Source organism: Hyperolius riggenbachi, chromosome 6 (assembly GCF_040937935.1).
Source record: "Hyperolius riggenbachi isolate aHypRig1 chromosome 6, aHypRig1.pri, whole genome shotgun sequence".
NCBI lineage: Eukaryota > Metazoa > Chordata > Amphibia > Anura > Hyperoliidae > Hyperolius > Hyperolius riggenbachi.
The window spans coordinates 380,095,949-380,119,537 of record NC_090651.1 but is presented as its reverse complement, the minus strand read 5'-3'; the positions used below and the strand labels follow the sequence as shown (position 1 = coordinate 380,119,537).

The window sequence follows — 23,589 nt, the reverse complement described above, 5'->3', positions numbered from 1 at the left end:
GGCCGCCCTCAGGAAGCAGGAGCGGAGGTGGCTGACCCCTAGAGGCCTGGAAGTGGGGTATGTGGCAGCCGATAACGGGGCCAACCTGGTGGCAGCAGTGCAGCAGGGAAACCTCCAGCACATCCCCTGCTTGGCCCACGTGCTCAATCTTGTGGTGCAGCGCTTCTTGCGCACCTACCAGGGGATGAGCGAGCTGCTGCAGGATGCCCGGGCGGTGGTACGCTTTTTCCGCCTGTCAGCCACTGCCTCTGCACTCTTGTCCACCTTACAGCAGCAGTATGGAAGGCCACAACACCGGATGATCATCGACATGCCAGTTCGCTGGAATTCGACTCTGGCCATGTTGGAGCGGCTGTGTCAGCACAGGCTGGCTCTTAGGGCCTACATGCTAGACCCAAGTGTCCCCAGCAACCAGCAAGTCCCCATGATTACTGCCACTCAGTGGACACTGATGCAGCAAGTATGCCTGGTGCTGAGTCCCTTCCTGGAGGCAACCAAGATGGTCAGTGAGGACCGGGCCTCTGTGTGCCAGTGGGTGCCCTTGGTTTGTCTACTGGAGCAGGCAATGGACAATTTAATTGAGCGTGGGGATGAAGCCCTGAGGCAGTTGGAAGAACAGGAGCAGATGGCAGCACAGTCCAGCTCAGAGGAGGGCTCACAGCAGGTAGTGGAAGAGTTGGAGGTCCCTAACCTGAATGAGGAGGAGGAGGAGGAGCAGAGTGCAGCAGGCGTTGTACGTGGATGGCGGTTTGAGGAGGACAACGACATGGCACAGGAAGAGGACAGGCATGCATTATGGGACAATGGCGAGGATGAGGAAGATCTTGCTGGCAGGGCCCACTTGTTTCCCATGGCTGTGCACATGTTGCGCTGCCTTCGCAGGGACCCCCGGGTGATCCAGATGCGTTCAAGGGAGGACATCTGGATTACCTTGATGCTTGATCCCCGTCTGAAGGGGAAGCTGGGAGACTTAATGACGCCATCCACCACCGAGCAACGCACAAGGGAGTTGAAGGAGGCCCTTGTGCGCAGACTACTGGAAGCATTCCCCCAGCCTTCCACCCCAACTGTAACTGCTCTGCCAAGCCAGCAAGAGGTGCCTGCCATTGCCACTAGCAGCACAACAACAACCACCAGCAGCAGCAGCAGCAACTGGCGCCCCGGAGACCTGAAGAGCCTAAGCAAGAGCCTGTATGCAGTGCAGCAGCCCAGAACAGAGGTGCCCGCCACAGCATCCACCACCAACCAGCACAAGCAACGACTGACCACCATGGTGTCTGACTATATGGGGTCATCCAGCGGGCTCAATGACACCGACAGCCCCGTGGACCCCTTGGAGTACTGGGTCAAGAGACTGGACATCTGGAGCGAGCTTTCCCAGTACGCCCTGGAACTCCTATCCTGCCCTCCTTCCAGTGTCCTCTCAGAGAGATGCTTTAGTGCGGCCGGTGGCGTGGTCACAGAGAAGCGCTCTCGGCTCTCCCACGCCTCTGTGAACAAACTCACCTTCCTGAAAATCAACCAGGCTTGGGTGGAAGGTGAGTTCCTGGCCCCTATTGTCGGACACAGGGGGACATGAAGTGGCTGCTGCATGTGCTGTTGTTAACTATGCCTGCCTTAATAAAGACAGTTACTACCTGCCTAGTGCCTACCTTGGTTAATTTTTTGGTGTTATGGTACTACTACCAGTAAGTTGCCATGGTCCTCCTTCTGAGCTGCTGAACTGACCGCCCGCTTTGTCCTCCTGACTCAGTCGCTACTACACTCTGCGTTCACACTGCCCGGGTCACTGGGTGCATTTAATTTTTTGGCCAGCACTATGACGCTGTGCTACTACTACTACCACCAGTATGTTGCCATGGTCCTTCTGTGCTGCTGCTGCTGAACTGAACGCCCGCTTTGTCCTCCTCCTGACTCAGTCGCTACCACGGTACCACCAATGTACTCTGTCTGCGTTATCACTGCCCGGGTCACCGGGTGCATTTAATTTTTTGGCCAGCACTATGACGCTGTGCTACTACTACTACCACCAGTACGTTGCCATGGTCCTTCTGTGCTGCCGAACTGAACGCCCGCTTTGTCCTCCTCCTCCTCCTGACTCAGTCGCTACCACGGTACCACCAATGTACTCTGTCTGCGTTATCACTGCCCGGGTCACCGGGTGCATTTAATTTTTTGGCCAGCACTATGACGCTGTGCTGCTACTACTAGCACCAGTATGTTGCCATGGTCCTTCTGTGCTGCTGCTGCTGCTGCTGCTGCTGAACTGAACGCCCGCTTTGTCCTCCTCCTCCTCCTGACTCAGTCGCTACCACGGTACCACCAATGTACTCTGTCTGCGTTATCACTGCCCGGGTCACCGGGTGCATTTAATTTTTTGGCCAGCACTATGACGCTGTGCTGCTACTGCTACTACTACCACCAGTATGTTGGCATGGTCCTTCTGTGCTGCTGCTGCTGAACTGACCGCCCGCATTGTCCTCCTCCTCCTGACTCAGTCGCTTCCTGCTGCTGCACTCTGCGTTCACACTGCCCGGGTCACCGGGTGCATTAAATTTTTTGGCCAGCACTATGACGCTGTGCTGCTACTACTACCACCAGTACAGGGGAGGACTGGCCAGGGGGGAAGGAGGGAGATTTCCCCCCAGGCTGCCTCTCATTTAATGATTTAGGGCTGGCACTGTGCCTGGTAAATTCAGGTTTTTGTACAAGGCAATGTGAAACACTAGGCTGAATGAGGGAAATAAACGCCCAATTACAGAGCAATTGCAGGGCGGGCAAGCTAGTAAATATACACAGCATGATACAGAGCAGAGGTTTGCCTGCAGGGTCCGTGGGAAAAAATCTGTCTGGTCTCTCACCATTGATAACTGCATGTGCACAGCTACATAAGATATTGTCTAGGTTGAAAAGTTTGACAGTCCCTAGACTTCAGAAGGGCTGCTTGCAGACAGTCCCTAGACTCCAGAAGGGCTGCTTGCAGGGTTTGTGTAAGAGATAGAAACCTCAACCATTGTAACTCAAAATGTATTATGTGCCCCCGATGCCAGTGCATTTATACTTTAGCTGTCACACTGTCCCTCGAGTGTCCTTGCTGTATTTCCCACGTGACTACCGGCATATAGCTCGTGGGACACGTGTGTGATGTCATTTGGGCTGGGCTGCCGTGAAAACGGGCCTCTAGTTTGTGTTTTCCCCCCAGGCCAAAAGGTCCCAGTCCTCCCCTGCACCAGTATGTTGCCATGGTCCTTCTGTGCTGCTGCTGCTGCTGCTGCTGCTGAACTGAACGCCCGCTTTGTCCTCCTCCTCCTCCTGACTCAGTCGCTACCACGGTACCACCAATGCACTCTGTCTGCGTTATCACGGCCCGGGTCACCGGGTGCATTTAATTTTTTGGCCAGCACTATGACACTGTGCTGCTACTACTACCACCAGTATGTTGCCATGGTCCCTCTGTGCTGCTGCTGCTGCTGATCTGACCGCCCGCATTGTCCTCCTCCTCCTGACTCAGTCGCTTCCACCAATGTACTCTGTCTGCGTTCACACTGCCCGGGTCACCGGGTGCATTTCATTTTTTTGGCCAGCACTATGACGCTGTGCTGCTACTACTACTACCAGTATGTTGCCATGGTCCTTCTGTGCTGCTGAACTGACCGCCCGCATAGTCCTTCTCCTGACTCAGTCGCTACCACCACTGCACTCTGCGTTCACACTGCCCGTGTCCACTGACAACTCTGCTGCGATGTCATTGCTAATTGCTGCAAAAAAAAAAAAATTTACAAAAACCTCTCTGGGGCCTTTTTGGCGTCAGCCACTCATCCTCCTCCAGCGGTACCTTCGCCGCCAAGTGCCATTGGAACTCGCCTTCACCTCTTTGACTGCTTAAGCGTATATCCCTTTTTAAAACCACTTATTACCAATTAATAGCCCCATTTAAAGTGTTGATTTCACTTTAAAATCCATTTTCTCTAGAAAAAAAAGTTTTTGGGAATTGTTTATGTTGAAGTTATGTTGCCCCTTATCACCTCGATAATCCATGCAATTTGGGGGATTGTAGCATGTATGGGGGCTTTGTTATTAACGTTAAAAGAAAATCCGCCTCCGGGCGGGAATCCACCATTCACGGCAGAAAATCCGCGTGGTTGCGTGGACGCGGACGAAAATCCGCATGCGGCGGGGCCGAATGCGGATTTTTTTTTGCAACCACGCGGATTTCCGAATTCGTGGATGAGGCACATCCGAGCATCCCTGCTTAGGATAAATCAAGGCTTTAAGGTCAACCTGGGCAACTTTATCAAACATGTCTATATCTGACCCAGGGGTAGGGGGGAAATCCCTGGTGGACCTACAGGGAATGAAAGGTAATCTCGCTTCTTCAGCGGCAGAATCCATTTCACTCTCCATCAATGTTTTCTCATTTTCCTGTAGGAGTGACAACAGGTCTGTAAATACCTGTAGGTCTATCCCAGTACTGGGTAAAAAAAACACCCAAATCATTAGGACTCCCTAATGGTAGGGTCACCTTGGGGCTTCCTTTGAAATGGAAGGTAGAAATGTTAAGCCTTCTAATTGCTTTATACTAATCCACTTCAAATTGGAATTTGTCAAACTCACAGCTCACAGAGAAGTTAAGACCCTTCTTTAAAAGAGAGTCACAGCCATCGGGGAGATTAACCCCTGAGATATTAATAATCTGAAGGTCATTCTCACCCATGGAAGAAGTAGTTACTTCTTCCTCCAGAATTTTCGACCAGAAGTCCCCTGACGCCATCTCACCCTCTTTTGCGGGGGTCCTGCAGGGTTTCCTCCTTCCCCGCCTGGTCTTGTGTCTAAAGGGACTCCTGCACATGCTTGTTGTATAATCGGCTTAGTTGGTGTCTCCCTTGGTTTCTCAGGACTGGAATCCGATCCGGAATCTGTGGTCCAGTACCCACCGGACTTCCTTCTTTGTCGCTTGGGTCTAGATCCTGGTTGATTTCTACCTGTTGGGCCTCCCGATTGTCCCCACTCAAAGATTCGTCCCCTTTTAAAATCCTCCTCGTCACGTCGGAATTTACGGAGTTTCCGTTCCTTAATGTTGTCCTGAAGTGGTCCCAAACGTTTATCCACCTTTGCAATGATTTCGTTATACACAGTTCCTGATGTCAACTGAGTTAGTTCCCTCTTACAATCATCCAATTCCTGTGAGATCTTATTGTATTCCACCTCACTTCGTTCCAAGACAATTTTCTGCAACTTAAGAGCATTATCCACCTGCTGTGCCCTCCATGTCTTCATAAATTCAGGATCATCCCCATACTCGATCGCTTCGCTATATTTACGGAAACCTCTTGCAGCAATCTGTTTATCCTCGTATCTTTTTAATGTCGCAACAGTCCAGAATAGTTGCAATTCCTTTTCAGATAGACGGTTAAGTCTTTGTTCCGCCACTCTTACCCCAAGGGCTTTACTTGATTCTGAGCCCTTGGCAGTATCTGTCAGGAAGGTCTGCCAATCACAGTGTCCGGCTTGTACTGCGGTAGCCACAGGTCCAGTCACACTTCCAGACGGTCCTTGTACAGACTCACCGCTTCCGCCTGGATCCTGCATCTGTGCTCAGCCCAGAAGTTTCAGCAATGACACAATAGAGAGTAGATACGTAGAGTGGCACTAGATACCCTGGTGGGCAGATCCAAGGGGGTAGCAGGAGTTAGAAGCTGTGCCTCCGGATCACTCAGCATATAATGTGGTAACAAGAGAAAAATAGAGAACCGGGCACCAGCCAGCAGGAATTGCTGCACACAACACCTTTATTACATCCCCAAGGTTCCTGACAGATTATTGCAAAAGCCTGACAGCCGTTTCACTGATAGAACTGCTTCTTCAGAGGCAACAATAGCACACAAATTGGCAAAACACATGGTTAAATACAATTTCCTGGCTGGCTGGTGCCCGGTTCTCTATTTTTCTCTTGTTACCACATTGTGGGAAAGACATAGTACTTATAGTACAGGCCTCCAATGAATGTGGCCAGGCAATTTGCATGACAACGTATGCAAATTCCTCAGCAAGCACAAGCTGCAAAACTGACAGAAGCTCTTCTTTCCAGAGTCCTGCAGCATGCAAACCTACACAATGGTCAAAAGGCTACCTGCCTGCACAGGCAGCTGAGCAAATCATCACAGTACCCCCCCCCCTCCAGGGTCGAATTCCAGACGACCCTCAAAACTGCTATTAGCAACAGACTCAAACTGAAGACTCATGAAGGTCGGGGCAGCCCGACAAGGTCCAATTCCAGAGTCAGTCCACCCGAAACCGACCTCATCGGAAACAGAAGCCACCGAAACATGCCCATCAGTACTACCAGTCTCAGTATAACACCCATCAGGACTGTGAACGCCAGAGAAGAAGCCATCGACACCCTCCAGACAATACCCACCACCTTCCAAGGAGCGTCCGAAAATACCAAACCTGCCACAATACCTGTTCGAAGTGTCCCTTACAACACAAAAGCCACCGTTGATCTTATCCAGGGGACCAAGCAAAATTTCTCCCGGAATCTCCCAGAACCTTTTGAAGCTCCACAGAGATCCCAAGAGGGCAGAACAATCACCAGGCTCACATGGAGAATTACCAAGAACCCCCATGGAACCAATGACAATTCCGGATTCAGAATAACGAGGACCCCCATCAAGATCAAGACTTTCAGGGACCACTTCTGGGCATGCAAGCAGGCAGGCTAAATCAGAACATGTCTCCACCGAGGAAGCATCTGAGTATGCTGGTAACCGAGGCACACTTTGGCTTTCTGGGTCACAGAGCACATTGGGGTACACCAGCACAGGAGAAACCTCAGGACATGCTGGGGAACTGCCAACCTCAGAGTCCGACACGAGGAAACCAAAACCAGGACTGGGCAGAGAATCATCACGAGCAATGGTCTCAAGCACTGGACTTTCAAAAGAAGACTTGGATTCAAATTCGGAAATTTTTGTGACTGCAATATCATCATTGACTACACATGACTGAAGCTCCACCAGAGCTGAAAAGGTAGCCAGCAAGGCAGCAATGCCTACGGAAGAGGGTAACACCTCAGAAGGACTTGGGGGGCAGGAGACGTCTCCTACAAGTTCTGCACCCTTTGGGAGGAACTCGGAGACCTCCAGAACATCAAACAAGACCTCAGGAACATCATTTTTCAAGTTTTCTAAGAAGGATTCTGTACTATCCATGTTACAGGGCAAAACTGGAACTTTATTTTGTGGACAGGGCAGATGTCCCAGGAATGGTTCCACCATAACCTGAGACTGGATCTCATCATCATGAGGGGAATGTACAGGTATATTTACTGGAACACACGCTGACTCCCTAACTTTATTCTCGTTGCACCCAGAATTCTGCGTAGCAGTCAAACTAGCTTGTAACTCCAAAACTGCAGAAAAACAGGTGAGTATAGTGGCAATACCTAGACGAGCCTCTAGGGACACTGCATGGGATTCTAAGCAAGGCCACATTGACTCATCCAGAGTACAGGGTGCAGAATCAGCACTTCCCTCAGAGCAAGAAAGGGACTCACAAATGTCAGTGTGATTGGACATCATCTTGTTATTCATGGTACAGGGCAGGTTCAGAGAAAGCGTCTCTGAATAAGGCAAAGAAGGTTCAGCATCAGATTCGCAAAACCGAAGCGCTGTCTCACTCTTAGATTCAGCTAACAATGTCAAATCCGAGGAGCCAGGACGCAAAACTTGCGAATCAAAAATCACTTTAGGTTGTGAAACTGACGCTTCTATAGCGCAAACCTCCGCGATCTGCGGAGCAGACTGTAAGGCATCCAGGACCGAAACGCTGGAGCAACTGTCCCCAGGCAACGGGCCCTCACAGGTGAGAACAGGGTGAGACAGAGACTCATTTGCAGAAGAAATGGCGACATCAACAGGATAAACTTTATTAGGCATAATAATTTTACTTTTGACGCTGCATAGTCGAGAAATTTTCCCCATAGCAGGGTCACAGACGGAAGATCTCAAAGATCTGTTTCTAAATGACAAAGGATCCCACACATCCTTGAGGAAACCGGCAGACTCATGCCGATCACAATCTGCAGGAACATCCGAGAAACAGGCATCAGATCGCACAGATTCAAACTGCACACTGTCAGGAGCGAATCCTTCAGGATTCGCACAGGAATCAACCACAGCGGCACACTCATTCATTTCAGATTGCACAAAGTCAAGACTCACATGCTTTACCCCAGAAAGGCAGGAACAATCATCCGACAACGATGTCTCTTTATTGGAATCAATTGGTTGGCGTGTGTGCAACTCATCCAAAATCGTTTGCCATACATAGATCACCAAATCCACATCATCCTTGTCACATTCATCTGAATCAACAGAAGGTACATAGAATCGAGACAAGCATTCGAGACATCTTCGCTTTTTGCGATGTAAAAATCGCAAAAGGCTTTCCAATCAAAACTGAATTCTTCCAGCAAGGCCCCAATATCCCAGGAAGCAAATGGGGGTTCAAACAGGCCAGTATCCAAATAATCTCCATAGGGGTGGAGTTCAGGAACAAGAACAGATTTCTTAACTGCTTTAATATAGTGTGCGATCCTACCTATAGCAGGATCCACATGAGCTTTGGATTGGGGCAAAAAAGCCGGAGACGGAACAACATCATTACAAACATCAATGGGGAGTGTTTTATTCCGATGCTTGCGTTTTTTAGTTTTTCTCTTTTTAGCCACTTTGCATGTCTGCTGTTTAAAACCTGAAGTGGCAACAGACACATTGAACTGATTGTCATACTGAAAAGTTTTGCATGGAAGGGAAAGATCAGCTGACTTATCAGCAGCTACACACTCAATCAGAGCAGGTGGTAAGCCAGGCAGTTTAAACCAGTGAGAGAATATCACTGCAAGCAACTGATACAGATTACCATTCCAAGAATTGATTTTTAACAGATTATACGCCCAGGTGAACAAATCGTCTTTTAAGAGCACATAGGCAAACAGAAGAGCCGACGTGGACGGATCAGAAATCTGAAAGGTGGGATTCAGGCAAAACCTCACACATTCAGAAAGAAATTCTGCCTTGGTCTCTGAATTAAGCCTTTTAAAGCTCTTAAAGACACAGGACCCAAACTCGACAAAATCGTACAAATCGGAATTTCCGTCTACACTGGGGTTTTGGGTTGGGCTGTTCATACTGTAACGATTGTGGAACTTTCTCCGTGATCAGCGCACAACGCGTGCGCTGATACGGCGGAAATCCTCCACAAGCGTATATTTGCAGGCACCCAGCAAAAGGTGCTACGCACCCGTAGAGGGAAAATTCCTGTCGGCAGATGGCGCTGGGGAGTGCAGAGGAACCAATCCTCTGCACCTCCACAAATGCCAGACAGGAATTTGTACGAAACGCAGAACGCAATCGCAAGAGAGGCAATTGCGAATGAGAACGAGCAAAGGGACAGATTGTATGTGTGTGCGCCAATCTAGTCGCCACCCTGCGACCGCGCACACAAAACAGCAGATATGAAATAGGAACGCGATCGCGAGAGGTGCGATCGCCAGACGTGACACAAGGCAGATCAGAACAGAATACGAGGTTAGCAAAGGCACAGCAAATAATACAATGAGAATAACAAGGAAAATAACAAACGCTAGCTAACCGCGGACACCGCACTCATTCGCAACAGTGCACGTGGTTATGCGCGGTCTCCACGTGATAAGCACAATAGAGACAAGCACGCCTAACTAACCATTGACAGACAAACATGAAACAGAGGACGCGTACGCTTGCTTAACGGTTACCTCACCGAGCCTCCAGCAAGCGTAGCAGACAAGACAGACACACGAAAACAGGGACAAGCGAGAGATAGGATCCCCAGCGCTAGCGAAAAGTGGCTAGCGCGATCCCAGGAGACAGAACAGAAGGATCCCCAGCGCTAGCGAAAAGTGGCTAGCGCGATCCCAGGACACAGAACAGAAGGATCCCCAGCGCTAGCGAAAAGTGGCTAGCGCGATCCCAGGAGACAGAACAGAAGGATCCCCAGCGCTAGCGAAAAGTGGCTAGCGCGATCCCAGGAGACAGAACAGAAGGATCCCCAGCGCTAGCGAAAAGTGGCAAGCGCGATCCCAGGAGACAGAACAGAAGAGATAGCTGGTAGCAACCGCTGCACCAGCTATACTCAAAGAACAAAGATCAGAACCATTTCCTGTCGACCACCGTTGGGACAGGACAATGGCAAAAGAACAAACAAACAGATAAACAATCCTAACTGCACTAGGGAAAACCTGCCTAGCGCAGATTCAGGAATTACTCTAAGCTGATCTTCAAACAAAGAGCATGGCTGACACTCCCGGCAGGAGTGTTACACAGGACAAAATCCTTATGAACAGCGAAGCATTGTGGGAAAGACATAGTACTTATAGTACACGCCTCCAATGAATGTGGCCAGGCAATTTGCATGACAACGTATGCAAATTCCTCTGCAAGCACAAGCTGCAAAACTGACAGAAGCTCTTCTTTCCAGAGTCCTGCAGCATGCAAACCTACACAATGGTCAAAAGGCTGGCTGCCTGCACAGGCAGCTGAGCAAATCATCACAATTTGTCTCATCATTATACAGCAGGGCCTCGAAAGAGTCCTCCTGTATTGTTATTTTTTGTCACTACCTCCCTGAGTCAGGACTTGCGTGCCGTGCCTGCTGCCTTCCTTGGATATGTGGTGGTGGTAGCCGTTTCTCAGGCTCCCACTCCAGACCGGAATCGAACCCTGATTCCCATACCTTTCACTGCATCTGTGTGACTGCACACTGTATTATACCAGCGGTTCCTGCTCTTCTGCCCACAGCAGCCTGGTGTCCGTTAATTAAATCTTTGAGCGGAAGAAGCCAATGGAGTTGATTCACAAAAGGGTGCTAACTCAGTTAGAATGCCCAAAGCTTTTATTGATCGCACACAAAGTTTAGCGATGCGCGGTGCGTACAAAACGTTGCACCGGGTGTGACTAAACCATTGCACCAAGTGAGCCTAAAATGTTGCACCGGTGTGCCTTAAGTTTTGGGCGCACCCGGTGTGCCTGCCCATTAACGTCTATTGCGGGTCACGAAGTTTTGGGCACACCCGGTGTGCCTGCCCATTAACGTCTATTGCGGGTCACGAAGTTTTGGGCACACCCGGTGTGCCTGCCCATTAACGTCTGTTGTGGGTCACGAAGTTCGCAAACTTTTGCGGAAGTTTGCGTTTGCGATTCGTGAACTGAAAATCGGAGGGTCAAGCCATCTCTAAGGAGCGATATGAGAGCCTTCCCTCTTCCAGTTCCCTTGTTAAGGCAGCAGCTCCTGCATTTGAATCCTCTGCCCCGGGGGACTTCGGACATCTTCGGGAGCCAAGTCCTCCTGAAGACAGGCAGCTCCATACTACGCACGCAGGAGAGAGCGAGAGAGGGCGCCTGCACGTGCACAGTCTGGAGCGGCCCATCTTTTGGAGCACTCGGGCTCCCGAAGACTTCCAAAGCCTCCTTCGGCGGGAGATTAGAGTAGTATTTCTCCGAATTGGTATAATACTGCTACGGGGGAAGCAGCGCTGGAACGGGAACCGAGAGAGGAGCGGGAAGGCGCTATGGGACCCAGATCTCTCCCTCTCCTTAGATAAGTATCTGGGTTTTCTTACCATTCCCGATTTCCATTGACTTTAAAGAACTGAACAACTAGGAGAGGAATGTTGGAGAAGAATGGTGACCTCCAGTCCTCAAGGGCCACACTTCTGGCACAACTCAAATTAATTGATGGGACTGAATCTGGAAAGGTGCGGTTCATTAAGTTTATGCTTGGCCCATCCTAAACCCCGGCATGGATAGCTCTCGAGAACTGGAGTTTGACACTAGAGTTGGGCCGAATGGTTCGCCTGCGAACGGTTCCAATGCGAACTTCCGTGGTTCGCGTTCGCGTCCCGCAGGCGAACGTTTGCGAAAGTTCGGTTTGCCCCATAATGCACCATGGAGGGTCAACTTTGACCCTCTACATCACAGTCAGCAGGCCCAGTGTAGCCAATTAGGAGCCCCACCCCCCTTATATAAGGCAGGCAGCGGCGGCCATTACGGTCACTCGTGTGCCTGCATTAGTGAGAGTAGGGCGAGCTGCTGCAGACTGTTTCTCATAGGGAGAGATTAGTTAGGCTTAGCTTGTTCCTGGCTGCATACCTGTTCTGTGAACCCACCACTGCATACCTGTACTGTGAACCCACCACTGCATACCTGTTCATTGAACCAACCACTGCATACCTGTTCAGTGAACCCACCACTGCATACCTGTTCAGTGAACCTGCCAGGCTGCCACTGCATACCTGTTCTGTGAACCCACCACTGCATACCTGTTCTGTGAACCCACCACTGCATACCTGTTCAGTGAACCCACCACTGCATACCTGTTCAGTGAACCCACCACTGCATACCTGTTGTGTTCAGTGAACCCGCCACTGCATACCTGTTCTGTTCAGTGGACCCGCCACTATATACCTGTTCAGTGAACCCGCCACTGCATACCTGTTGTGTTCAGTGAACCTGCCACTGCATACCTGTTCTGTGAACCCACCACAGCATACCTGTTCTGTGAACCCACCACTGCATACCTGTTCAGTGAACCCACCACTGCATACCTGTTGTGTTCAGTGAACCCGCCACTGCATACCTGTTCTGTGAACCCACCACTGCATACCTGTACTGTGAACCCACCACTGCATACCTGTTCATTGAACCAACCACTGCATACCTGTTCAGTGAACCCACCACTGCATACCTGTTCAGTGAACCTGCCAGGCTGCCACTGCATACCTGTTCTGTGAACCCACCACTGCATACCTGTTCTGTGAACCCACCACTGCATACCTGTTCAGTGAACCCACCACTGCATACCTGTTCAGTGAACCCACCACTGCATACCTGTTGTGTTCAGTGAACCCGCCACTGCATACCTGTTCTGTTCAGTGGACCCGCCACTGTATACCTGTTCAGTGAACCCGCCACTGCATACCTGTTGTGTTCAGTGAACCTGCCACTGCATACCTGTTCATTGAACCCACCACTGCATACCTGTTCAGTGAACCCACCACTGAATACCTGTTCAGTGAACCTGCCAGGCTGCCACTGCATACCTGTTCTGTGAACCCACCACTGCATACCTGTTCTGTGAACCCACCACTGCATACCTGTTCAGTGAACCCACCACTGCATACCTGTTGTGTTCAGTGAACCCGCCACTGCATACCTGTTCTGTTCAGTGGACCCGTCACTGTATACCTGTTCAGTGAACCCGCCACTGCATACCTGTTGTGTTCAGTGAACCTGCCACTGCATACCTGTTCTGTGAACCCGCCACTGCATACCTGTTCTGTGAACCCACCACTGCATACCTGTTCTGTTCAGTGGACCCGCCACTGTATACCTGTTCAGTGAACCTGCCACTGCATACCTGTTGTGTTCAGTGAACCTGCCACTGCATACCTGTTCTGTAAACCCGCCACTGCACTCTCGCCATGGTGCGCACCAGTCCAGCACGGCCGTCACTACACAAACAGCTGTTTGCGGTGCGTTACACGGTGAGTTTGGTGTGTCAGTGTGAAGCAGTACCTTAATTACACTACCTGATTGATGTATACACATGCAAGATGTTTGAAAGCACTTTAGGCCTGTCATTTAGCATTCAATGTGATTTCTGCCCTTAAAACGCTGCTTTGCGTCAAATCCAGATTTTTCCCGGGGACTTTTGGCGTGTATCCCACTCCGCCATGCCCCCCTCCAGGTGTTAGACGCCTTGAAACATCTTTTCCATCACTTTTGTGGCCAGCAGAATTTTTTTTTTCCAAAGTTCGCCTCCCCATTGAAGTCTATTGCGGTTCGCGAACTTTTCCGCGAACCGAACGTTCCGCGGAATTTTGCAAACCCGGTTCGCGAACCTAAAATCGGAGGTTCGGCCCAACTCTATTTGACACCTGTGCACTAGCTTCTCTCTTAAATTATATCACCTTACCTACCTGGCTTTGTGCCAGTGTACAAAATACGTAATAAGTCGGGATGGGCTGGAAATTTCCGCCGGAACAGAAATTTCAAATTTTCTGATCGAAAATCTGCTTTCCTACCAAAAAATGGAATTGGAAATTGGATTTCCACAGAGATCTGATTAACCATAACTCAGTAATGTTAGACCAATTACAGCCCTTGGAAGCATTCAACCAATCAGGAGAAATTTTTGAGTTTTTCACATTTTTGTGGTAAATTACCGCATTATCTGACTGGTCCAATACTACCCAGTATTTCCGATTTTCTGAATTTTCTAGGTAAAACGAAAAATTGAAATGTTCAATTTTTACGGTAAATTACCACATTCTCTGATTGGTTCAATACTACCAAGTGTTTTTCGATTTTATGAATGTTCGCGGTAAAACAGAAAACGGAAAATCAATTGCATTCTCTGATTGGTCCAATACTATAATATTTCCGTTTTACCGTGAAAATTCTGAAAATTGGAAATCACATTACCATTGTTGTACTGTGGTAACGAGAATCGACAATTGCGGAATTTGGAATTTCCGCAGAATCCAAAATCAGCATTTTCAACCATCCCTAGTAACAAGACTTTCCGTTCTGTGAGCTAACTCCTGATTCAGGAAGATGGTGATCTGTGGGAAGTCTGCACTCCATGCACTACTGTTGCCAATGTTGCAAATACAGCTTTTTCAGTTTTGGAAACTAATAGATGTCTTCAAAATATCTTTCTTTGAGTACTGTATATACTTGCGTATAAGCCTAATTTTTCAGTACAAAAATGTGCTGAAAAGTTACCGCCTTAGCTTATATAGCTTATATGTGAGTCAGTGGAGAAGAATGGATGGTGGAGCAGGTTTTGTTACTGGCAGAGGACCATAAGGATTGTGCACTAGTGAACCTGCTCTTTCCAGCTGTGTCCGTGCCTCTTATCCCCTGCAACATGGTGTGCAGAGTGCACTGCTCAGGACTACCTGTGTGCCCTGGCTTGTGGAGCGGAGCGTGCAAGCAACGTGTCAGGGGTGCAATGATCCGAGTGTTCTTACTGTGTAGCAATCACTGTCTATCTATGACACCATCTAGTGACATCTTGAGACACAGCTATACCATCCTTGGGGCCCATCTGTCTATGGGGAGGGGGCTGACTTGTACTGGGGGCACATATGGCTACTGTGGAAAAAGCTATACTGGGGAGGGGGCTTATACGCGAGTCAATCACTTTTTCTTGGTTACTGAGGATAAAGTGGGTACCTCGGCTTATACGTGGGTCGGCTTATATGCGAGTATATATGGTAATTGATATTTTTAGCAACAACATAAAATGTCACTTGTTAAAGGTTTCACAATAAAGTTTGCTATAAATTTCACAGGTTTTTTTGTTTGTTTGTGTTAAATTTTTTATAAAAAGTAATTTGTTCTTTTTTACAGAAGAACCCTTGGAGTGTGCGCAATGTGCGAACACCACCCACAAGAACTGTAAGCCAACGCTAAGTAAGTGCAACTCTAAGGAAGATGCCTGTATTTCTTACTTTGAGAAGACCACAATAGGTAAGTGATTAAGCTCCTCTCTTCCTACTTCTGACCTTACAGTAAATAGCGATGGCTGGACAGAGAACAGTTCTGTACCGGAGATCAATGAATGCACTACAATGAATGCACAGTAGCTATGATCTTAATCTGCTAATTGCGATTATGCAAAATTTAGCATACGTTTTCACAATTACGGCCATATGTAATTTCGATTTGGACACTTTTCATGTAATCCATTTGTAATATTGTGTATTTTTTGCGTAATTTAGTGTCGACTTTAGAGGTTAGTAGCAAAGCCCACATACATGCTATCTTCACCAAAATTGTTAAGAAGGGTGTAAATAAGGCAGATTTTTTTTTTTTTTAAAAGACCTTGTATTTTTTGAGAAGATCGATTGTAAAAATGCAAAGGAAAAATGTTTTTTAAACTCAGAAACATTTTGGTTTAAAAAACATTTTTCTTTTGCATTTTTTACAAAATTATTATCTTTGCCTTGTTCCCACTATTCCCCTTAACATACATAGCAATTTTGGCAATGACAGCATTAACCACTAAAGTCTGCACGAATTACATGAAAATGGCGCAAAATTGTGAAATTACGATCCCCGGTTACATTTACAAATTAAATTAATTACAATTTTACCCAAAATTTCGCATTTGTGAATTATGAGGTTAAATTATGATTATGTGAAATATGTGCTCATCACTAACTGACAGCACTATCACTGGAGAGCTTATAATTAGTGTTGTGTTCCATTTTGGCAGAGCCAATTCGAAACACCCAAATACTCAGGACTGCCCCTGTTCAGCACCGAACAAGTGGACAGGGTCAGGAGGAGTTCATTGGCTTGCCAGTCACGTTCCATTTCACAGGACTCCGTTACTTCCTCCTTCCAGTTTACCTGTTGAAGCCATTAAAGTTCCTCCACACCAAATTCACATGTCTATGTGTAACGATTGCGGAATCATCATCGTGGTCAGCGCACAAGATGTGCGCTGACACTGCGGAAATCCTCCACAAGCGTCTGAATAACAGAACCCAGCTTTGGTGCAAATGCACCTGTAGAGGGGAATTCCCACCGGCAGATGGAGCTGTGGAGTGCAGAGGATTAAACCCTCTGCACTGCCACAGATGCCAGATAGGAATTGTACGAGGGGAAGCAATACAGGGCAAGATAGCCCCTAGTGAGAGAGAGTGAACACAGAGACAGAATGTATGTATGTCCACCAATCTAGTCGCCACCCGGGGACGGTGAACACACACCAGCGAAGACCAAGTGGGAAAACAATCGCAGGAATGGCGATTGCTAATAGCGACACAAGACTGAGTAAAGACAGAGCATAGGTGTAGTAAGAAAGACACAGCAAACCAACAATCAGAACGCCAAGAAAAATAACAAATGCACTCGCTAAACGCAGTCGCCGCACGAGAAGCGCAACAGCGACAAAACACCTTAATGGCGCGGTCTCCGCACGAAAAGCACAACAGAGACAAAACGCGCAAACCCTGACTAACAAAAGAATACAGAAAGATCCACCGCCTCTAACGCTAGGGTGAATGCGATCCAAACAGACAAACAATCGCGATAGAAAGACAGAACAAGGCATACAGATAATAGGACCTCACTAAGCTAGAAGGAATGCTAGTGCACTCCCAAGGAACTACTCTAAGATAGCAATATTAGCAAACAATAAGCAAAGGGCTGAGACTCCAGGTAAGTAGCAGGAACAAACCTTCATGACCAGCAGGGAATTCTGGGAGGAAATGGTATTTATACTGCGAGCCATCAAAGGAAGCAGCTAAGCAATTTGCATGACAAGTGGATGCAAATTCCTCACCAGAACAGCAACTCTGCAACTTGCAGAGTGAAGACAGGTCTCTTTTCCAGGGACCTGCAGCACTCAGACCTAAAAAATGGTCAAAAAGCTGTCTGCATGTGCAGACAGCAGAGCAGATCATTACACTGACCAAACACGCTGGATGCCTAGAGAACACTGTTAAAGGGTCCATTGGACCTCAATCTACACCTGAGGAAGGATATAATATCCGTAACATGTAGTGTACACTTGTTCCAATACAGCAAAGTTTATTGCAGCCAGTGGTGTGCCGTCTCTTTTGTTTGGTGTGCAGATCATTACACTATGTCTTTACGGACTTTGCTTTTTGCAACAGAAAATCCCCAAATGGTTCCCGGAAAGCTGGGAGCATGAAATTGGCCAAAATGTCTTAGTATTCTGAAGCATGCAGAGTTTTTTTCACTGCAACTGAAGGGCCAAACCCAACAACCGAAAAACAAACCTCTCCACCACAATCTCCCCTCCACTCAGCTTTACTGTCAACACTGACTGATGGGGAATTAATCTTTAGGAATAAACTCACCAAGGGAAATTGGCTGCATGCCAACAAGCTCACCGGGATCATAATTAGCCTAGTGAGAACCGGGATTCTTACTGCAATACCTAGAGCTGTCACTAGGGGACAGCAATACTGCTGCCTGCTCTCCGTGTAACAGAGGACAGCGGGAACGGACAGCATGTGAGCGCCTCTGCAGGCCGGATACATTCTGATTCCTAACAATAATACACCTCTGGCTATGGAAGTGGTTTGGAATATCTGAATTCAGTGGTTTGCAGGGGCATCTCAATGTCTTGCAATATAATGTTGGTAATATAATGAAGAGAACCATACCAGAGGACACTGTAATAGAGGACACTATAACAGGGAGAGCACTATCATAGGACTCAGTAATGGAGGGCACTAGCATGGAGGACGGTATACCATATTTTTCGGCATAATTGATGCTTCAGAATATAAGATTCACCTAGGTTTCGAGGGCAAAAACCAGGGGAAACATATACTATAAATACTAACCCCTTAAAGAGACACTGAAGCGAAAAAAAAAATGATGATATTATGATTTGTATGTGTAGCACAGCTAAGAAATAAAACATTAACCACTTCCCAACTGAGGGGTTTTACCCCCTGACCACCAGAGCAATTTTCACCTTTCAGCGCTCCTTCCATTCATTGGTCTATAACTTTATCATTACTTATCGCAATGAAATGAACTATATCTTGTTTTTTTCGCCACCAATTAGGCTTTCTTTAGGTGGGACATTATGCCAAGAATTATTTTATTCTAAATGTGTTTTAATGGGAAAATAGGAAAAAATGTGGGAAAAAATTTATTATTTTTCAGTTTTCGGCCTTTATAGTTTTTAAATAATGCATGCTACTGTAATTAAAACCCATTAAATGTATATGCCTATTTATCCCGGTTATAAAACCGTTTAAATTATGTCCCTATCACAGTGTTTGCCGCCAATATTTTAGTTGGAAATAAAGGTGCATTTTTTTCAGTTTTGCGTCCATCCCTAATTACAAGCCCATAGTTTATAAAGTAACAGTGTTATACCCTCTTGACATAAATATTTAAAAAGTGCAGTCCCTAAGTTAACTATTTATGTATATTTTTTTTAAATTGTAATTTATTTTTTTTTAATTACAAAAAAAAAAATTGGGGAGTGTGGGAGGTAAGGAGTTAATTTTTTGTGTAAAACAAGTTTATTTGTGTGTAAAAAATGGTTAGGGTGTAGTTTTACTATTTGGCCACATGATGGCAACATTACAAATTTGTTTCATGCGACCTGCAAGCGTCCTTCCGGACGCTTGCAGGAAGTAGAAAGAGGCTGGGACTTTGTTATTTTTTCACAATGATCGCGCTGCTCAGCCGAGCGGCAGCAGATCATTGCGGGGCTGAGATCAACGAACGGGAATGGATTTTCCCGTTCGTTGATCTCTGGGCGAGCGGGCGGCGGCGTGTTTACTAGCGGCGGGCGGCGTGTTTACGAGCGGGAGCGCGGACAGCGGCGGGAGTGCGCAGAGTACGGATTTCTCCGTCCCTGGGGGTGAAAGGATGGAAAAAGGGGCGGAGAAATCCGTACGCGCGGGGGTAAAGTGGTTAAGATCAGATACATCAGTCTAATTGTTTCCAGTACAGGAAGAGTTGAGAAACCCCAGTTGTTATCTTTATGCAAACAAGCCATTAAGCTCTCCGACTAAGTTAGTCGTGGGGAGGGCTGTTATCTGACTTATTATCTCAACTGTTCCTGGACTGTTTACTTTTCCTCAGCTAGAGAAGAGGTCATTACTTCACAGACTGCTCTGAAAGAATCATTTTGAATGCTGAGTGTTGTGTAATCTGCACATATTATAGAATGGTGCAATGTTAGAAAAAACACTATATACCTGAAAATAAAAGTATGAGAATATTTTCTTTGCTGCTAATCTTCTAGTAATTATTCATAGTACACAACCAATTCATTATATCATATTTTTTTTTTTTGCTTCAGTGTCTCTTTAAGCCTATCTGGACGAGTATTCTCATCCATATAGGCGCTGCTAAAGGCAAACTGGACAAATATTCTCACCCAGTGTTCAAGTGGCGGTGCACCTCACTGATAAGAAATTCCAACTATAAAACACTTTCCTAGCAGAAAATGTCTTTTGAGAGCAAGAAAGAGATAAAAAGGGGAATTTCTTATCAGTGAGGGTCACACTGTAGTCACTTCCTGTCTGAGTCAGGACTGAGTCAGCCACTTACATACCTGATATTTAACTCTTTCAGGCAGAGAAAGAAAAAAAGGAACACAGCATAGTTATTTGTGTGCTAGGTACTGTACATACACATGTCTATCTCATCATGTCACATGTCAGTTCGGGTATCCTTTAAGGAGAGGAGAGGTCTGCGATCACCGCTAGTTCTGCTGGATCAGGTGAGCCACGCTGCCGATTCTGCTAATTATACACAGAGGCAAAGGAGGACACACGGAGGGGGTGCAGGAGGAACATGGAGGAGCGGGAGACACACAGGGGCACTGCAGGGAGTTCCCGATGTCACGGCAGTTTGTATCAGCGGGCATTCGTATGTCGAGGACTCCCTGTATTTGCCATATAAGATGCAGGGACTTTTTCTCCCCATTTTTTGGGGGGGAGAAAAGGTGTGTCTTACATGCCGAAAAATATGGTAACTGGCAATAATATTGTGTGCATATACAATAGAGAACTATAACATAGGGCAGTGTAATAGAGGACAGTACATTACAGCAGGGGGAACTATAATGGAGGGTGAAATAAATGGGAGCATTATACTGGAGGTGCCTTATATTATACAGTACACAGCAAAGAGGACGGTATAAGGCTATAATGGACTGGACTATAAGCAGGCCGAACTACATAATGGGACAGACCATGACAGGAAGGACTATGAAGGGGGACTCTACAATGAAACTCTACAATAAGACTCTAGCCCAGCCATGGGCAAACGTGGCCCTCCAGCTGTTAAGAAACTACAAATCCCAGAATGCATTGCAGGAGTCTGACAGCCACAGTCATGACTCATCAAGGCAAATGCATCGTGGGATTTGTAGTTCCTTAACAGCTGGAGGACCAAGTTTGCCATGCCTGGTATAGCCTGTGTCTTATGGAAGGGCTTTGCATGTCACATGTTACAAACACTACCGAATGAAAGGTACCAGGGAAATAGTATCAAACACACTTGTCAATATTTGTATAGCACTTTCTGATGAAGCATTATGGTGAAACATGACCATGTCAAAGTTCATGTACAGCACCGTGCACCTTCTGTGTCACTATGTTATTCCTCCCATTAAGCAATACTTGTATGGGGTGATCTTGTGTGACCTTGAGTACAGCTACAGCGACAGATATATCAGCTGGGGTGACTGGAAGCGGGAAAAAAGGGCGCAAGCCGCTAGTGGACAAAAAGGGCGCCGCCATTCACTCTCATAATAAATAGCGTTTAATGGGCGCCGAGCAGGAAAAAAGGGCGCAGGACATAAATAACGTTTACAAACGGCGCCAGGAGATTTTTAATGATTTATAAGTGTGCTTGTGGTGATTTACGTTTCTAAAATGCACCCGTGCCGAATAACGTTTATAAAAATACTAAACATATTTATCTTATTTAACTAATTAAAACATTATTTAAAGTTTTATCCCTTACTGTTTGTAAAACATTATTATTCACAAAATAAAGCGATCAGTATGTAACGTAAATTGCAAAATATTTTTTGCATCCACAATTAGTAAAACATTATTATCCACATAATAAAGGGGGGTCTTAGGTTTAGGCACCACCATGGGGGTCTTAGGTTTAGGCACCCCCAGGGGGGGCTTAGGTTTAGGCACCAAGAGGGGGGTCTTAGGTTTAGGCACCAACAGGGGGGTCTTAGGTTTAGGCACCAACAGGGGGGTCTTAGGTTTAGGCACCAACAGGGGGGTCTTAGGTGGGGGTCTTAGGTTTAGGCACCAACAGGGGGGTCTTAGGTTTAGGCACCAACAGGGGGGTCTTAGGTTTAGGCACCAACAGGGGGGTCTTAGGTTTAGGCACCACCAGGGGGTCTAGGGGTTAGGGATAGGTACAGGGAGGGTTCTGTGTAAGAGTAGGCTTAGGTATAGTTTTAGTAAAATTTTAGTAATAATTACTAATGTTTTACAACACTTATTACGAACGTAGTTATATTTATATCATCGTTATAAAGAATATTTTCAGATTTTATTATAAGAACAAACCGTAAATGAAGGTTATTCACAATAATATAGAATTATAGCAATTAAACATATATATTATTGTTTTTTTAATAAACGTAATTATAAGTTTAACTTTAGAAACAGGGAAGATTAACGTTTTCACAATTGCCGATTTCATAAACATTATTTAATGATTTATAATTTTGTTAAACATTATTTGTAAACGAAATATAGCACAATATTTTTATAAACCCTATTAATGATTAATTATTATTTAGAGTTTACACCCCGCGCCCTTTTTGTCCGGGCACCCTTTTTGTACGTAGGCGGGGTAACTCTTCAAGCTCCACATACATTTTTATACTGTGAAGTATACCAATTACAACTGCGGGATAGCTACACCCCACTTTATATGTCACTTTGAGTGGAGGGGGATAAGCTAAGATCCCTGCAGGTGTGTGTTGGCAGTCTTATTTGTTAGACCTTCCCAGTGAGTCTGTTCATTCACATGAACTACTCATTTTTACCATTTGGTTTTGATAATAAAAGTTATAGATGTTTTATGTACCCATAGGGCAAAGTCTTTGCATGTCATATGTTAGCAGGGGCGTAACAATAGGCCCTGCAAGGGATGCAGCCGCCAGGGGCCAAGAAGCCACAGGGAACCCAGTTCTGAGAGACTGACAACTAAGGGCACGGAGAGAAAAAATGTTTTGCTCTTTGCACAGTTGTTCTAATGACTGCATCTGCTCAGACACTGATAAGGAATAATACAATGTTTTGCAGACACAAAATTTGTAGACAGTCCCTATTCAGTGTTCAGCAGGGTCTTGTGTACAGCCTGCTCTACCACTCCCCAACTGCTGTGTCCTGTAGTATTGCTTGAGGTGACTGGGCACTGAGAGAAGGTGGGATGTGGGCCTATCTACTTACCCCACTGTATGTTAGTGTTTTGTTCTGAGCCTTAAAGTGGAACTTTATCGTAAGATAGTAGAGGGCAGGGCCGGTTCTCTCATGAAGCAAGGTGAAACATTTGCATCAGGCGCAGAGATTACAGGGGCAGCATGTTTGTACTTTGTGTACCTTCCTGAGGAGGAATGGAGTGGCTGAGGGTGTGGAGGAATGGAGTGGCTGAGGGTGTGGAGGAATGGAGTGGCTGAGGGTGAGGAGGAATGGAGTGGCTGAGGGTGTGGAGGAATGGAGTGGCTGAGGGTGTGGAGGAATGGAGTGGCTGAGGGTGAGGAGGAATGGAGTGGCTGAGGGTGAGGAGGAATGGAGTGGCTGAGGGTGAGGAGGAATGGAGTGGCTGAGGGTGAGGAGGAATGGAGTGGCTGAGGGTGAGGAGGAATTGAGTGGCTGAGGGTGAGGAGGAATGGAGTGGCTGAGGGTGAGGAGGAATGGAGTGGCTGAGGGTGAGGAGGAACGGAGTGGCTGAGGGTGAGGAGGAACGGAGTGGCTGAGGGTGAGGAGGAACGGAG

General features: G+C 47.0%; 1 protein-coding gene across 1 annotated transcript in view; it reads left to right on the top strand.

The window, feature by feature from the left end:
- The window catches only part of LOC137523089 (phospholipase A2 inhibitor gamma subunit B-like), an 83,199-nt gene that overhangs the window by 21,912 nt on the left and 37,698 nt on the right, over nt 1-23,589 (top strand). Inside the window, exon 2 of the mRNA XM_068243298.1 lies at nt 15,456-15,575. Within this exon, the coding sequence (XP_068099399.1) occupies nt 15,456-15,575 (120 nt within the window). The remainder of the gene's footprint in view (nt 1-15,455; nt 15,576-23,589) is intronic.